The 18142-nt window shown below is 44.5% G+C and overlaps 1 protein-coding gene across 5 annotated transcripts in view; it reads right to left on the bottom strand.

The window, feature by feature from the left end:
- FAM168A (family with sequence similarity 168 member A) overlaps positions 1–18142 on the bottom strand; it is a 69016-nt gene that overhangs the window by 11453 nt on the left and 39421 nt on the right. Inside the window, exons 3-6 of one of the 5 annotated variants that reach the window (XM_023764040.1) lie at positions 14851–14931; positions 11694–11720; positions 7464–7475; positions 6206–6331 (exon numbers count right to left, since the gene is read on the bottom strand). In XM_023764040.1, coding sequence (XP_023619808.1) covers positions 6206–6331; positions 7464–7475; positions 11694–11720; positions 14851–14931 — 246 coding nt within the window. The remainder of the gene's footprint in view (positions 1–6205; positions 6332–7463; positions 7476–11693; positions 11721–14850; positions 14932–18142) is intronic. The other 4 variants (XM_014465908.2, XM_014465909.2, XM_014465911.2 and 1 more) reach the window with 4 other exon arrangements.

Here is an 18142-nt window from a genome sequence, read left to right as displayed (position 1 = left end):
ATGCAAGAGGCAGCCGATCAATGATTCTCTCTCATCATTAATGTTTCTCTCTCTCTCTCTCTCTCTCTCTCTCTCTCTCTCTCTCTCTCTCCCTTCCTCCCTGAAATCAATAAAAAATAAAAGTAAAAATAAAAACCTCCATACAAACACCATTCAAAGATCCTCACCTTCGGAGATGCTGAAAAACTTTGCTCTACAGAGCTGTTGTTTCCTCTCCCCCTGGGGCACGGGGCAGGGCCACCTCTGCCTGAAGGCCTGAAGTCAGGGGTCACAAAGGTTCACAGGAATTTGGAACCCAGGCCATGTGGGTAACTCAGCAGGGTAGACAAAAGCTGGGGGGAGGCTGAGAGGTCAGACCCTAAGAAACTCACCATCGCCCAAACTGCTGCCCCTGACTCTTTGGAGAAGAGACTCAGATTCTATGTTCACAGGACACACTTGAAACATGCATCACTCAGGAACGAGAATCACAAATGAATGACTGGACCGAACTCAAGGATCTACATGAGGAGATCCTGGGGCTTAGAGAAGGCAGGTCTTTATAGGAAGCTCTCCTCCTTTCTGAGCTGAAGGGACAGTGCCACATCGTCACAAATCTCGCTCAGTCCACATCACAGCTCTGGCTTGGTGCCCCCAATCTCAGATGAGTTGGCAGGATCTGGGAGGTGCTGTTTAGTTGCTACAACGGCACCATAAAATATGTCCTGTCCTCTTCACGGAGTCATGTCATTTATCTTTCCTCCTGGAGATCCACAGTTTGTTCCATGAGAAACCAATTTTGTGGTCAAATACACTTGGGAAATAAGTAGCAAAGAAGATGGAGGGGAAAGAATACATGAAAGAGAAAGGAGCATTGATAAGAACTGGAAACTAACTAGAAGGGGTGGTGTGAGCCAGCTGAGGGAGAAGTCTACAGCAGATTCCTCCAAGTTTCTAGATTGTGGAGCTAATCATGGAAGTGGTCATAGGAGAAGCAGATATGTGGGGAAAACAGGGAGTTTATAGTAGCTCTGCAGACTTCTAGAAGCCATCTGAGGGGTACTTCAGCTTGGAGACAGACATTATCTTCTATAAAACAAGGTAGCTGGGCACATCCCAAGAGTACACAAGGGACTGTGGTTCTGAGGGATCTTAATCATTATTTTGCAAGAAAGAAAGAAAGCAGCAATGTAAAATAGAGATAAAAAGATTGGTTTTTTTCATCCCATGACCCTGAGAAGTTTTAAAATGACAAGATGAACTGTGAATCTCTAAAATAGGGATATGCAGGAGATTTTCCCAAATTTATTTTACCGCAGAATCTTTTATTCATACTATTACATTTAAATCAGGCAAACTGCAATTTTTGGTCATCATAGTCTGTTTTGGTAAATAAAGTTTACAGTAACACAGCCATGCCATTCATTTACGTAGACTATGGCTGCTTTCCTGCTACAGTGGTAGTTATAAAAGAAACCATATGGCCTGAAAAATCTAAAATATTTATTATCTTGCTGACTCATGATTTAAAAGTGCAAAACAAGGTATGGGGAGTCCTGCCAGAGTGGAGAGCATCTCTCTTCCACAGGAGGGCAAGACACCCCCGAACCCCAAGGTGCCTGTCTATGAAAGCTATCCAGCAGAGTAGTGGTTGTTAGTCTAGAGCAACGGTTCTCAACCTGTGGGTCGCGACCCCTTTGGGGGTTGAACGACCCTTTCACAGGGGTTGCCTAAGACCATCGGAAAACACATATATAATTACATATTGTTTTTGTGATTAATCACTATGCTTTAATTATGTTCAATTTGTAACAATGAAAATACATCCTGCATATCAGATATTTACATTACGATTCATAACAGTAGCAAAATTACAGTTATGAAGTAGCAACGAAAATAATTTTATGGTTGGGGGTCACCACAACATGAGGAACTGTATTAAAGGGTCACGGCATTAGGAAGGTTGAGAACCACTGGTCTAGAGCCAGAGAGATTGCCTGGGTCCAAATCCCAGCCCTGCTACTTAACAGTTGTAGAATATATCAGTCTCCTCATCTGTAAAACAGGGTGGGGGGGGGGAGGAGGTGTAATAACAGAACCTACTTGTAGGGTTACTGTGGTAAGTACATTAATAAGTGCAAAGCCCTTAGAATAGTGCCCAATACATTAAAAGCACTTCATAAAGATTAGCTATTCTTTTTCTCTCACTGTATAGAGAGATAGTGAGCTTCCTGTCCTGGAGGTATACAAGCAGAGACTGGTCTGAAAGACTACAGTAGATAGTAGTTAAACTATGGCTTCCTTGGCATGATCCAACTTGAAAAAGACTCCAGGATTCTAAGATTCTAAAATTTTACAGTCTAAAATGCCATCATTTTATGAGTCTTTAAAGTTAACAAGCCAACAATACTGGTGACTCTCCTTTATGCTCCCGGAGAATCAGCTCTGGGATTTTGATCCCTGGGAAAGCCTGCACTTCCCCCTCTTCACCACAAGGACAACTACCTTACATAGTGTTGAGATCATCCCTCTGAGGAAAATCAAATGGCTCCAAGAGATTGCAATAGAATTTGGTTTCCACATCTAAGAATAACCTTGTCTGAGAATGTTTCTCTTTTTCCATGTTATGAAATGAAGACACACACATACTCAGAATACAAATCAGTAGCCAAAACACCCTTGGCAGCCAAAATGCTGCTGCAGCAGAAGGCCTTGCCTGTTTGTCCAGACAGTCTGAGCAGGGAGAAGCAGAAGTGCAGAGCTAAAGGAGGCCTCAGAGATCATCAGACCAACACACACGTCTCAGATGAGAGACTGAACATATGCTGAGCGAGCTTGACGGCTCGCAAGGACTCAGGACTCAGGGCTCTTTCCTCTGACCACAGTGGCTCTCAAGGGTGCCGACTTTGTCAGAAGGCTACAGAAACTGCCCTGGGCCCTGTCGGGGAGTCAGGTTAATTCTTTTCTCAAGACATAGCCTCATTTGGATTAGATAATATTAGAGTGGCCTTCCCAGAGCTGACATTCTAAGTCTCTGAGTATTTCAGTGAAACTTTCATGAGGAAATCATTGCCGAGGACTTTCCACAACTGACTGGTGGTCCTGTTCATGCCTTGAGGATCACTGGAAAATCCCCTGGACTGTGGCCTCAGCTACCTTGAACATCACCAAATTCAGGGTCATTGCTCTGTGCATCTAAGTAAAAGCTGCTGCTGGGCTTGATGGAAAAAAACAAAACAAAACAAACACACACACACACACACACACACACACACAACTAATGCATTTTGCTAAAATGAACACAGACTCAACTCACTCAAGGTTGGCCTGACTCTCCTTAAAGGAGTTCTACCTAAGTCTGAAGGTCAGAGAGTTAGGTCTTTGGAATGTTATGCCTTAAGGACATTATAGACTTGAATTCAATGCTCTCTGTTTCAGATGAAGAACCTGGAGCCCAGAGGGGCAGAGACATCCCGAAAACTGCACAGCAAATCAGTGCAGAGCTAGGCCCAGAATTGAGGGTTTGCCATGCTCTGGGCAGAACTCCTCTCTGGAAGCCAATCTTGGGCATTTGGTATATTAACATTTGTGTCATTATTCCACTAAAGGCAATATCGTGAGAGAAAAAAGGAATCTGACACTAGAAGTCCCAGCTTTGCCTTAAAAGAGGCTTATGACACCCTGTTCTTTCTCTCAGGTTCCTATCCATAATTTTAGGCTCCATCAAACAGGATAATAAAGAGAGTGTATACACTAGCAAGTCCTCTCGTCAATCCTTTTGCACTGTCATAAATCTTTTTCAGCTGTAGAGCCCCTACACCTTCAAAGGCATTGATCCTCACATCAAGGATGCGTCTTAGACTAATTGGTTTATTGACATTAGATTTATATGCCTGGACAAAGCTCTAGATCTGATTCTTGCCTTGACCCTCAAGTCTCCTTGGTAGATGAACAAAAGAGTGCTGAATAAGTAGGAGGGAGACCTAGTTACAAACAGGCTTAGCAAGTAACTAAATTTGTCAAAGTGCCCTGAATTTTCTGTGGCCTTAGAAGCCACAAAATCTGTGTGCTGGGAAGAACCCTGATGAGTGTGCGAGGACCAGTTAATCCCACCTCTATTTAAAAATTACACAGGTTCATACATTACTGGCTTAAAAGAGAGGGGACTATGATAAACTATGAGAGGGTAGTAGGATATAGCTACTGGACATTTCAATGGGACTGCAGGAAGATTTCAACATAGAAGGCAAGACCTTCTAATACTGAGACTTTCTCACTGTGGAAAGGGTTGTCTCTGAAGGGAATGAGTACCCCATACCTGGAGATGTGTGAGCAATGGCTAGTGGGCCAACTATTGGTCAGGGCAACTAGGGAGGAGGTCCCTGCTGGAGTAGAGGATATTGAGTATGACAGAATCAGGAGTCTAAACAGCTAGAGGGAACCTTAAAGATGACCTAGTCCAGCTCCCTTATTTTGCAGTTGGAAAAACCAAGGTCCAAAATGTGGAAAGAATTATCCAAAGTAACACACAACCAAATCTAGAATCCAACTCTTTTGGTCTTCTACTTCAGGCTCTTTTTGCTGTACTACAGTAGACATGTCTATAAGCATCTACATCCATACATGTAGATATGAGAGAGAATATATATGTATAAGCCACATATACATGAACATATGTAATGCCACAGGTTATCTGGAAAAATTTCCTACTGCTGCCATCACTCTCTTAAAGAGTACAATTCATCTCATGAAAATAAAGTAATAGTGTTCTGGCCGGGTGGCTCAGTTGGTTGGAGCATTGTCCCATACACCAAAAGATTGAGGGTTCAATTCCCAGTCAGGACACATACCTGGGTTGCAGGTTCGATTCCCAGTCAGGCGTGTACGGGAGGCAACCAATTAATGTTTCCCTTCCCCCTCCTCCACTGTCCTCTCTCTCTCAAATCAATAAACATATCCCCGGGTGAGATTAAAACAAAAACAAAAACAGTAGTAGCAACTTAACCATGGTGATACCTTTTTCTAGTTGTGCTGCTTACCAGTTGGATGGCAACAGGTATATTACCTTTCTGAGCCTCAGCTTTCAAACTGAGATAAAAATCCACCCAAATAATAGGATTACAGTGTAGATTAAATGAGAGGGTGATATGAAAGCACAGTTTCCAAAAGGCGAGAGCTATGTTACATATGAACATCAGTTGATGTTGACATTTGGGAGCAATGATAACTAAGAAGAAATGACACTGGGTATTTTAAAGAAAAAGAACATACCATGTATTCTTCTGACCTACAGTCTTAATAGATTAATAAGCCACTGAATCACACTATGGGGCCTAGTCTGCAACATCCCACCCAGTTCTTGCACAGCCCCCTGCTAAACAACTTCAGACAGGCACTCACCACATCCAAGGCCAGCCGTTCCTCTTTTGGACAGCTCCAACATTTCTACTTACAAAGAGTCAAAATGCCACTAACTTCTCAACTTGTATCCTCATTTTACACAGTGGAGCCATTTTGTGTTAAAAATCAGATGTGAAGGTAAAACCATCAGTCACCTCACTGAGCCTCAAGATGAGTGCGACCAATCTGACTGGCCAGAGGGTTTCTGTCCTCCCTGAGGGCTCCATGTACATACTTTACTCCCACAGTGAAGCTTCCGCGAGCATAGACTTTCTCAGGCAGAGGCAATCTGGCCCGAGGGATATTTAGCAACGTTTAGAGACATTTTTGATGGCTATAATGAGGGTTTGCTACTGGGATCCAATGGGGAGAGGTCAGGGGTGCAGCTAAGCACCCTACAATGCACAGGACAGCCCCTCAACAAGGGTGATCTGATCCAGATGCCCACAGCACCCGGTTGAGAATCCCTGTGCTAGCTTAGCTGGAGGAGCCCGCTCTGTCTAAAGGTCCACAGGCAGGTGTTCAAAAGTCCCCTCTGTCCTTTCCCTTGAAACATAGTAACAGTCCTTTCCTCATCAAACTTGTTGGCCAGATGAGCACTTCCTTCTCCCTCCCTCACTGCTTTGTGTCTCCCCAGAGCTGGCTGCATGATCAAAGAGGATGACCTTTCCTATGTGAGGAAGGCCAATTTTTTGTGTGGGTAAGAGAACCTCTTAAAATAGTGTCTTATAAATGTCACTTTTTAAAGTTCCCTTTCCTCTCTTCCTAAGAGACAAATCAGTCCCAACCAAGAGGAACAGGAAAGGAGGAGACAGGCTGTATTTACTGAAAGCCGCAGAGGATGCTTGGTAAGTTCGGTTCTCGGTCCCGGTGTCCACTGGGAGGTGGAAGGTGCCTTCAGTGCCACAGGAAGTCGAGTTCTGTGGCCAGGCCTGTTTCATCAGCAGAGTTGCTTAAGGGAAGACACAAGAATGGCATTAGGCAGAAATAAGAAGTGGGCACCACCAATCACAGACACAAAGTAAGGGTCTTGGGCTGGATGGAAACATATAACTTAAGGGGCCTGTTCAGACACACAGGACGGTCCAGCCTTTCTGAGCTGGGTGGTGGTTGAGAGGAGTGCTAAAGTGAGCTTCCAAATGATGTGAACCCCAGGAAATCTGAGCTTATATTAAATTAGGAGAGTCCAAATTTTCTACCCACTACCAAAACCACGAAGACACCTGTGAATACTGTCTCCTACTGTGTGGCACTCTGGCCTAAGGCCCTGGTCTATTCCTTAGCTACTTTCTCATGAATGTGTAGCAACTCGGAGCCTTTGACGACTGTCTATTGGGACAGACCAACTGAGTACTCTTTCTTTAAGCCTGAAATCTCATCTGGAGGTGTATTTAATAAGTTGCTTTCAAAGAGAGAACCCCAAATTAATTACCATATGACATGAACCTTGCTGGACTGCCATCTCTTCTAAAGGGATTGAGCTTTGGCAGCTTAGAGGGCCCATGTTGGCACTACTCCCTGCTAATTCCTCCTATATACCCAGCCACGGCCAGACAGACAAATGGCTTGTACACCCGTTATATCTCCTGTTGAGGTGCTACTGGTGCCTCCCTCACTTTGAGATATCTCCTTGTGAATTAGAGATGATCTTTTGGGCCACTAAGAAAGTAAATGTTGCCCGCTGGTGTGGCTCAGTGGTTGAGCGTCAACCTATGAACCAGGAGGTTGAAATTCTATTCCCAGTCAGGGCACATGCCTGGGTTGTGGGCTCCATCCCTAGTAGGAGGCGTTCAGGAGGCAGCTGATGGATGATTCTCCCTCATTCTTGATGTTTCTATCTCTCTCTCTCCCCTCTCCCATCCTCTCTGAAATCAATATTAAAAAAAAAAAAAAGAAAGAAAAAAGAAAAGAAAGTAAATGTCAAACCTGAGTAGGTGTGAAATAGAGATGAGGCCCAGTTTGAAAGAAATTTACAGAGACTTCCCAGGCTGACTCAAAGCTCAGCTTGAAAAATGTGAAGGATGATGCTTCATATGTTCTAGAAGTGGGAATAACTTAAAAAAAACACACACAAAAAAACTTACCTTCATGGTATCCTGTGGGGAAGGAGAGAGGAAATAGGGTTTCAAAGGGGGGAAATGCCTAACATTTTAGATATTTCCCTTGATATACTTTCAAATACTAGAGGAGAAACATTCTTGACACAAATTGCTACTTAGAGTAAAAATAATTATTTTAACAGTATCTCTTCTATTCAAATAAGGTCTTGGGAGTTATGTATATGGGTGTTTTAAAGAATATTAGAAGGAGGTGGGGCTGCACTGGCAACAGTCCCATATACTTGAAACATTTTAATAAGGGGCTAAGGTAAGACAGGATGTTATGAGAAGACAGGGTGCCTGTACACTCTAATTCCACCAGGATAAGGAGAGCCCACCTCCAGAGAGGTCCCATAACCCCCTGCCTGTCTGAGTAACTGGTAACGCCTCAGTTCCTTTGGTCATGAGATACCGGGCCCAGAGAAGGAAGTCAAGGACTGCTGTTTTTGCTGATCCAAGGCTATAAATCTAGCTGTTGTGGGCTGACCTTGAGCTTGCATTAATGGCCCGCAATATGTACAGTGGATGCTGAGAAATGAGAAGAAAATCATGGGCAGGGAGGTGACACTAAAAGGAGAATTCTGGCCGAAGAAATGGAGACTCAGCAGAATCCCATGCAGAGTCCAGGGCCTTTGCTGGACATCAAGACATGGCTTTGCAGACAATGTAGGATGAGGGCAGTCAGTTTTAAATAATTCTTTTGGGTTTCTTTTTCTGGGGTAGGGGTGAGTGGGGATTGGGGATTAATAAAGGATCCAATTAGTGCTGAAAAATCTTATCAAGATGTCTCTAAATTTAGAACCTGCCACTCCATGTGGCTGGATAGCTCTGCCCACCCAAAACACCTCCCTAAATAGAAAAATCCATGCCCTCAAGACCTCAAAGGGACTCTCAGGAGGCCTGAATTTGGCTGCAGAGAATTTGGAGGTCCAGTTCTGGTCCAGCTGTTTCCCCGAGTGGTGAATACTGTACCATAATTTTCATCATAAGCCAAAAGCCTGACATTAGCCTGAAGGACTGTGTGACAAAGTAAATAAATCAAAATTAACCAAAGAGTGACTGAGGCCTACTGCACTCAGCACTGAGGGGAGCGCCACGGTGGACAGGAACACACGTGGGTCATGGTCACTGCACACAAGGTACTTATGGTCTAGCGGGGGATGCAACACAGCCACACGCCAACCAGAGAGTGAACAAGACAGCATTACACACAGTAAAATAATGTTTCAGATTAACCAGGAAAGAAGCAAGTGCGACTGTGCCTTTGATTATGTCTTTCCCAAGTGATCAAGTGAACCAAACTATACATGTTCCTGAAGAAGTGAATATCTTCTTCTGGTTTCATTATAAAGAAAACAAATACATTTCTTTATATTTTTAAATACTTAATAATTTAAATAACTGGATAAATAGAAAGAGTAAAACCAAAAAAGAATGTTAGCTGTCAACTTGGCTTCCTCATTCGTTGTGCCATATGATCTTCCTCCTCCATGTACAAAGTGACCATTCTGTTGGTGAGTGGTTCAGAGCTCAGTTGTGGGATGAAGACAACCCAACTGAGCCTTTCAGAGGCATGGTAACAGAGGAGGTTGCTTTGACAGGCACGTTTGCTCCTGGATGCCATGAAAGGTACCAACTCCTAGAAAGGTTTCTATATTTAGAACCGGGTGGTAGTTAAATATAAGTGTATACATATGTCAAATATTACTGAGCTGTATATTTGAGACTAGTGGACTGTATATACTATAGTATATGTATTATTTCTTAATTTAAAAAGGAGAGAGCAAGAGTGAGAGAATGATAGAGAGAGAGAGAAAGAGAGAGAGAGAACCCTTGGCAGTGAAGGGCCATGGCCCAGTCACAGCATGCTGCCCACATCCACGTGCTGGGTTGTTCACTTCCCTGGATACGGGGCCCTCGTGCCCTCTGACACTTGAACAGTCTGCTAAGCACACTCACAAGGAGGAGAGGCAGCAAGGGACCATCATCCTGAACAATGTAGTAAGTCAGGAAATCTGAATTCTAGCCTGGGCTGTGCCACTTATTAACTGTGAGACCTTGGGCAAGTCACAACCTTTCTAAACTTCCATTTTGTTGTCTTCTAAAATGGCAATAATAATCATTCCCTGATCACTTCATAGTATTGATGCGAGGATCAAAAATAAAGTGTCATAGCCCTGGCCGGCGTGGCTCAGTGGTTGGGGGGTCATCTTGTGCACTGAAAGGTTGTCAGTTCCATTCCTGTTAGGGTACATGCCTGGGAGGCAGCCAATTTATGTTTCTCTCTCCCCCTCCCTTCCCATTTCTCTATAAATCATTTTTTTGAATATTAAAAAAATATAAAATATCTCCCAGTCTTACAGTTTCTAATCCTGATATCCGTTTACTTTTCTATCCCACAGAGCTCTAATTTAAGCTCTCATCATCTTTCACCTGAACTTCTGCAATTTCTTCCTCACTGTTCTGCTTGTTTTTAAACCTGCCAACTGTAATCTCCAAGCTGTACCCAGAGTACTATTTCTAAGACCTAAACCTAATCACAAACCCTTTTTTAAAAACATTCCACAGTTGTCCACTGCCTACAGGCTGAACTCCTTGTGTGGCATTCAAGGCCCCATATGATCTAGTCCTATGATCTCTCTAGACTCTCTTGTTCTCATTCTCTAACCCTGTACCGCCACACAAACTTGTTTGTCATTCCCAGAATGTGCCAAGGAACGTCACATTTCTGTATTTTTGCTCACAATGGTCACCCTTCCTGGCCCAGTCTTTCCCTAAGTGCTAACTGGTAAACATTTATTAATTCATCAATTATGAGCTAAAGACTCATCCATCTGTATTATGAGTCTTTTCTTTTCCCCACTCCTTGACCACAGCCCCCTCATAGATCCCATATGGCCCACTATTTTCCAGTCACTGTAATTCTTAGAAGCCGGCTTCTCTGTCTCTCCTACTAATCTGGGAGCTCCTTGAGAACAGGGTCCCTGTCTTACTGGTCTTTGTAGGTTCAAAGGACCAGCTTAGGGCCTGGACTAGAACTGTGGATGCTATAACTGGAGGGATGAGGGAACATGAGAGCTTCTCCCACTTTTTATTGAGTCCTCTGTCCAGGTTCATACATCCTGAGGCAAACAAGTGACTCCCCATAAAGGATAGGAGAAACAAGTCTGTAACTAGCAAAACTGAAATAATACAATTTTAAGAGGACCGGTTGTTAGCATTTAAACGGACCTTACAGGTCATCTGGAATAAAACACATTATCTATAGCCTGAAGACATTAGCAAATTGCCCAAGATCACACAGCACCCAACAGTGGCAAAGAGAAATTTTCACAGCTCATCTTCTGAAAGATGCGCCACACACAAATTCAATATTCAGCACCCAAATCATTTAAGGGTATAAGTTGAGAAGGTGTGCAGAGATTTTACAAAAACACTGTCCTGAGCAGCCCAGGTGAGGGTGGTGAAAGTGGCAAGTCCCTCCCATGGTCCCTTCCTGTCTATGACAAAAAGGACCTAGTCAAGTTACACTGCTGGGACCCTCACAGGTGCCCATAAGTTCCTGTGGTGCCTGGGGCCTGGAGTCCACACTGCCCAGAGAACCCAGCTCTGGTCCCTCACTCATTTTGGCACACTTGACCCTCACCTCTCTCCATTCAGGAAAATGCCCTGAAAAAGATCCAGAGCTCAAGATCTGGGCGAAGGAAACAGATTTTATCTCAAGTCAACCAGGTCTTCAAACATGTCAGACTGCCAATGGAGATGAAGAATCTGATCTGGGGGCCGACTGTTTTTGTTTTGCTTTTGATTCTTATAGGCATAATCCAGGTACTCCTCCAAGAGGCCGCCTCAAAGCCAACAGAGGAGCCATAGCAGCCCAAAAATTTTGTTTCACTTGTTTGAACTTAGCAGCCAGTTACGGTAAAGGTTTCTGACCTGGGTCAGATGGGACTCCGGAGGTGAGGAAGGGGAGAGACGCCTTTTAGTGCCATGATCCTTCACTGCTGCCCTAGGGGACGGTTCATGTGTGTCTCCAACCCATGATTTTGCACCATCATACATGTTCCTGCATGCTTTAGGAACTGCTGCTGAGCCACCTGGGGGAGCCCAAGCCTAGGGGATGGGTTTGGGGAGGGCAGGAGAGGGGGTCTACTGTTGTTACGAGATAACACATTCATAGGCCATAATACATATGAGGAAAAATAGCTCTCCTACCATAAGCTGAATGCAGGAACTGAAACTCTGTTGGATAGAAATGTTAGTTGAAATTACCACTAAGAATCTGTGCAAAGTAGTATACATTGCAGTTACAAAAACAGACTTTGTCTCAAGTTAGCAGTTTACCCCAAGCTACACAAGAAACAGAGTGCAGAGGGTGCGAAGTGCCTCCACCCTGGAGGGGAGTGACAGACTTGCCGTCCAGAAAAGCCCAGAGGGGCACCTCCTTGAATGAGATGGCATCTCCCAGCAGCTGACCCAGAAGCGGCCTGGGTGTGAACAAGGCCAGGGTCCCACTCTTTGCCTGTCCATGCTAAGAGTAAATTTCAGTTCCCCCAAGTACTGCAGAGGGACTTCACCCATGACAGAGATTATGTGCTAGAGGACATGAAGGTTCAGGGACAAAATCATCATTTTGGCCTCTGAAGAGCTCTCTGTAAAGCCCGAGAGAGCTACAGCCAATGCAAAGGCATTCCCCTCCCTGAGGCTTCCGGGGAAATGTGGTGCAGGAGGAGGAGCACAGGCTGTGGGCTCAAACAGGTTGGGTTTGAATCCCAGCTCCACTGCTTTTTAGCTGAGCAGCTTTGGACAAGTTATTTAACTCCCTGAGCAAAACTGGAGACAAGAAGCGCTACCTTACAAGACTAAGGTAAAAATGAAAGCTTGTGACATGCCTTGCACAGTGTCTGGAAGATGACAGGTGTTCAGTAAACACAAATCCTTTCCCCAGGATCATCACATGTCAAATGGGAAAAATACACTTGCACTTTACAAGGCTGCTATGAAATCAAGTGAAACAATCAATGAAAATGACTTATAAACAGATTTCTTGTGAGATAGTATTTCATCCTTATCTATATCCGTTATCCTACTTATCCTTTCCTTTCACTTTCAAGTCAGATTTCCATAAATATGACAATACAACACATCCTTTGGCCTCCAGATTCCGAAAACAAGTGTCAGTTGGCTCCTGCCTCTTGGGGGGGAGGGGCGGGGGGGGGGGCAAAGAGTTCTTCAATAAGATCCCCAAAGTCATTAAGAGCTTGGGGGAAAAGCTCCAAGTACCTACACTGCCTTCAGACCACTGAAATGTTGCCCTGCATCCTGGACAGGTGACATATGAGGGTACTCAGAGCTGCGAAAAATAGCTCTCTCTAAAGCAACTTTTTGGTCTCCTTGAAGAAGCCGAGAGAAATTTAAACCTGAGAGCCTGGCTCCTTTGCAGGTTTCTATCCCACAGGCAACTCTCAGCATCACAGTGGCTGGCTCTGGCAGGAAGCTGAAAGTAACCCACACTGTCCTCTCTGTCCTTGAGCCAGTCAGCTCCCCTGCAGCAGGAGCTCCCCCACTGCAGTCAGCAGGCCTGGGGATGCAGGCGCCAGCCTCCTGAATATGAAGCAGACCAGGCAACCAGGATGCTATAACCCTGGTCTCCCCAGTTTGGGGCTTTCTGACACCATGAGCTAATCCCACCCTCTCTAATGGATTTTGTAGGTTTCTGAGAAAATGGTTTGGGTTGGTTTAGTCACAGCTTAGAAATATGTTGAATTTTCAAAATTGGGGAAAATCAAGTTTGATGAGGGCTGATACTTTGTTTTAAAATTAAAGTTTAATTGGTACTTTATATGTGCCAAGAGCTTTCCAATGTCTACTCCCCCCACCCCACCCCCAGTCTCAGCTCCCTCCATCTGCTCTCCCTTCCCTCTCTGGTCTGGCTGCTCTAGTCTAACCCTCAATTTTCTCTGGCCAGGTCCAAGTGCAATGTTGTGGTTAAGAGCACATGCAGGTGTGGTGGCAGGATGCCTGGGCTTGGATCTTGGGCTGGTTCCCTGACTTCTAAAGTTTTAGTTTTCCCAGTTGGAAAAATGGGAATAACAACAGTACTAACCTCAAGGGTTTATTGTGATATAAACCAAGTTAATATCCATAAGGAGCTCAAAATAGTCCCTGGAGCATAGGAACCATTCAACAAATACTAGCTATTTATTCCCCATCCTCTACTTTCTTGCCAAACTAATCCTAAAACAATTCCACAATCTCTCACCAGAAGTTCTGAACATCATGAGAAAATACCCCAGGTCTGGGGAACAGAGTCTGGACAAATTCACGGCCTCCACCCTCAGCTGGGCCTCCAATGTTACACCCCTACTTCTTCAAGTCGCCATTGCTAGGCCCTATGTGAAGCCTCTCCCACACTTTTCATCTCAGGCAGACTGTTGTTCCCTTCTCTGCTTTTTCTCCTCTTATTTGTAGCCCTTCTACAATACTCATCACGCTGCACAGCCAGGAATTTGTTTATATGCCAGCTCCCAAATGGACGGTAAGCCACTGAGCCAAAGATGGCATCCTTTCTTTTTTTCTATCCCAGTGTAGAAGACAATCAACAAATAAATTCTTGCTGAGTAAATGAAGAGGAACTTACATTAAACCATCTATAACCCTGAGGTAAGTAGCACATTTCTCAGATGTCAGGTAACTTGTCCAAGGCCTCACAACTAGTGAGTTGAGTAACCAGGATTCAAACCCAGGACTAAGTGCAGAGCCCACACTCTTTCTCCTGCCCCTCGAGTGTTAAAGCACCAGCCAAGAATCCAAGGAGTGTTGGATCTTTATGATTTTTGAAAAACAAGTTATTTGACGCAGCTTGAAAACCAGCTCTTTATCCCCTGGTGGCAAGTCTCTCACTCTCTTCCAAATCCACACACACTCAGAAAGTGTGTGTGTGTGTGTGTGTACGAGAGAGAGAGAGAGAGAGAGAGAGAGAGAGAGAGAGAGAGAGAAGTGTGTGTGCGTGTGTGTGTGAGAGAGAGAGAGAGAGAGAGAGTTTCTAATGACACCTTCAGAGGCAACTGAGCAAAGAATGGACTGTTTGGGAGAGCAGACAAGGTTCTGTGAGGAGGATGCATGTCTCAGATATTCCAACAGAGGAGAAATGGGTCAATCTTTAGCCCCAAGTAGAATGGAGGAGATTCTACTCCTGCCCCCACCCTAAGGCTGAACTGCCCAGTTCCCAGAGGGAACTCGCAGGAGAATCATACTTATATAGGCTGAGCCCAGAGTAATTAAGAACAGGGAAAAGCCAGCAGGTGGGTCTGTTTTTCTCAATAGATCCCACCTCCTATCCCACTCACCACTATTATCTCTTTCTCCTTACCTGGAGCGTAACTGGGGCTATTGGTGGGGTACAGGCTGGGGTTGTAGGCAGGGGCTGCTGCTGGGTAGGCTGTGGGGTAACCTACAAAGAGACAAGAAAAGCTCCATTTAGTTGGGCAAGAAGCAAAGCATATTTCTGAGGAAACAGAATCCAGGTCCCAGGTTTGGCCTTCAGCCTCTTCACGGGCCATTTCAGACAGTATATGTGATTAGCTTTTACCCTCTCTGTTTCCATCACACCACAATCCCATCATATGCAGATTTTCCTGTCCATTAAAAAAAAAAACAGTATAAGAAATATATATCTATATGCTCACTGTAAAAATGTTGAAACAATATAGAAATGTATATGATAAGAAGTGTAAGTTTTTTGTTGTATTCTGGCTACAATATTCTTCTCCCTAGAGGTAATCACAGTTTGGCATCTATCCTTCCAGACAGTTTTCTACTTTTATATACATATATTTAGTGGTATGCAGGTAAATACTTAACTGGCTCGAGCGGACTGAGGTGAAGCTCTGTTTTGTAGCATTTGTGAAGCTGCATAATAAAAATACTCCCACCTTGGCCAATTTCAAGCTACCAACATCACTGAATGAGTAGCTGGGAAGAGTTGCTCACAATTGGCTCTAGAGAACCTGCATACACCAGATGCAGCCCAACACTGTATATTTTATATCTGGTATAGGTGTTTTGTGGGGGGTTTTTGATAATTTTTATTGTGGTAAAATATATGTAACAAAATTTGTGATTTTAGCCATTTTGAGTGTATAATTCAGTGGTATTAATTATATTCACAATGTTGTGCAACTATCCCCATTATGTGTTTCTAAAACTTTTTAATCAACCCCAAATAGAAACTCTGCACCCATGAAGCAATAACTTGCCATTCCCTCTCCCTGTAGCCCCTTGTTAACCTCTAATCTACTTCCTGTCTCTATAAACAAAATCAAACACTACTTGTCCTTTTGTGTCTGGCTTCTTTCACTTAGCATAATGTTTTTCAAAGTTTATTCATGTTGTAGCATGGATCAGAACTTCATTCCTTGTTATGGCTGAATAATATTCCACTCTATGTATGGGCCACATTTTATTTATCCATTCATCTGTTGATGAACATGTGAGTTTTTTTCCTGCCCTTTGGCTATTGTGGACAATGCTGCTATGAACATTGGGATACAAGTCCTTGTTTGAGTCCTGTTTTCAATTCTTTTGGGTATATGCCGAGGAGCAGAATTGCTGGGCCATATGACGATTATATGCTTAGCTTTTTGAAGGAACCATCAAATTGTTTTACACAGTGGCTGCACGATTTTACATTCCTGCAAGCAATGCATGAAGTTTCCAATTTCTCCACATCCTCATCAACACTAGTTACTTTTGATTACAGACATCCTAGTAGGTATAAAGTGGTATTCCATTGTGGTTTTTATTTGTATTTCTCTAATTCTTAATAATGGTGAGCATCTTTCCACATGCTTATTGGCATTTGTATATCTCCTTTGGAGAAGTATCTATTCAAAACATTTGCCAATTTTTAAATTTGGGTTATTTTGTTAATTTATATATTCTGGATAGTAAACCCTTATCAGATATATAATTTGCAAATATTTTCTCCCATTCAGTGGGTTATCTTTTCACTTTCTTGATAATGCCTTTGATGCAAAATTTTTAAAATTTTGATGAAGTCCAATATACCGTTTTTTCTTTTGTGCTCATGCTTTTGGTGTTATATCTAAGAATCCATCGCCAAATCCAAGGTCATGGAGATTTAGCCTTATGTTTTCTTCAAAGAGTTTTATGGTTTGGGCTTTAATATTTAAACTAGAGGCCCGGTGCACAAAAATTTGTGCACTCGGTGTGTGTGGGGGGGGTCCCCTCAGCCCGGCCTGTGCCCTCTTGCAGTCTGGGACCCCTCAAGGGATGTCTACCTGCTGGCTTAGGCCTGCTCCCCAGGGGATCGGGCCTAAGCTGGCAGTCAGACATCCCTCTGGCAGCCCAGGAGCCCTCGGGGGATATCCACTTGCCAGCGGGGAGCAGGCCTAAGCTGCAGTCGGACATCCTTAGCGCTGCTGAGGCGGGAGAGGCTCCCGCCATCACTGCTGTGCTGGCAGCCATCAGCCTGGCTTGTGGCTGAGCAGAGCTCCCCCTGTGGGAGCGCACTGACCACCAGGGGGCAGCTCCTGCATTGAGCGTCTGCCCCCTGGTGGTCAGTGTGTGTCATAGTGACCAGTCATTCCCAGTTGTTCTGCTGTTAGGATCAATTTGCATATTACCCTTTTATTATATGCCTGGTGCATGGGTGGGGGCTGGCTGGTTTGCCCTGAAGGGTGTCCCGGATCAAGGTGGGGGTCCCACTGGGATTCCTGGCCAGCCTGGGTGCAGGTCTGAGGGCCGTTTTCAGACTGGCCACACCCCCTTCAGGGAGGGGGTTCCTGCTGGGGTGCCTGGCCAGCCTGGGTGAGGGGCTGATGGCTGTCTGCAGGCTGGCCACAGCCCCTTCAGGACCCTCACCCCTTGAGGGTGTGGCCAGCCTGGGAGAGGGGCTGATGGCTGTTTTCAGGCTAGCCACAGCCCCTTCAGGGTGGGGGCCCCTTGAGGGTGTGGCCAGCCTGGGAGAGGGGCTGAGGGCCATTTTCAGGCTGGCCACACCCCCTTCAGGGTGGGGGGTCCTGCTGGGGTGCCTGGCCAGCCTGGGTGAGGGGCTGATGGCTGTTCGCAGCTGGCCACGGCCCCCCAGCCACCCAAGCTCCCAGTGGAGGCTGGCTGGAAGCAGGTATCTGGGATTTATTTGTCTTCTATAATTGAAACTTTGTTGCCTTTAGTGGAGGCCACAGCCAGCCAGGGCAGGCAGGAAGCTTGGCTTCCTCCATCGCCGGGGCAACCAAGCCTCCTGCTTGCTCCATCTCCGTGGCTGCCAGCCGCCATCTTGGTCCAGTTAATTTGCATATAGTCGCTCTGATTGGCTGGTGGACGTGGCGTGGGGTGTAGGCAAGGTATGGTCAATTTGCATGTTTCTTTTATTAGATTAGATCATTGATCCATTTTTTGTATTAAGTGTGAAGTGGGGATATATTAATTTTATATTCTGCCTTCCAACACTTTAACATTATAAATATTTTCCCATGTAATTACACATTCTTCAAAAACATTTTAATATCTTTATAATATTCTATTATGTAGCTATATCAATGGAATTAACCATTAACTATTTTTAGATGTTTAGGTTGTTTGCTACATTTATTATACATAAGCTATGAGAACCTAAATAAATCTTTAGCTGCACCTCTAAT

Source organism: Myotis lucifugus, unplaced genomic scaffold (genome assembly GCF_000147115.1).
Source record: "Myotis lucifugus unplaced genomic scaffold, Myoluc2.0 scaffold_313, whole genome shotgun sequence".
Lineage (NCBI taxonomy): Eukaryota > Metazoa > Chordata > Mammalia > Chiroptera > Vespertilionidae > Myotis > Myotis lucifugus.
The sequence above is the reverse complement of the archived record's forward strand: the minus strand, read 5'-3'. Positions and strand labels throughout refer to the sequence as shown.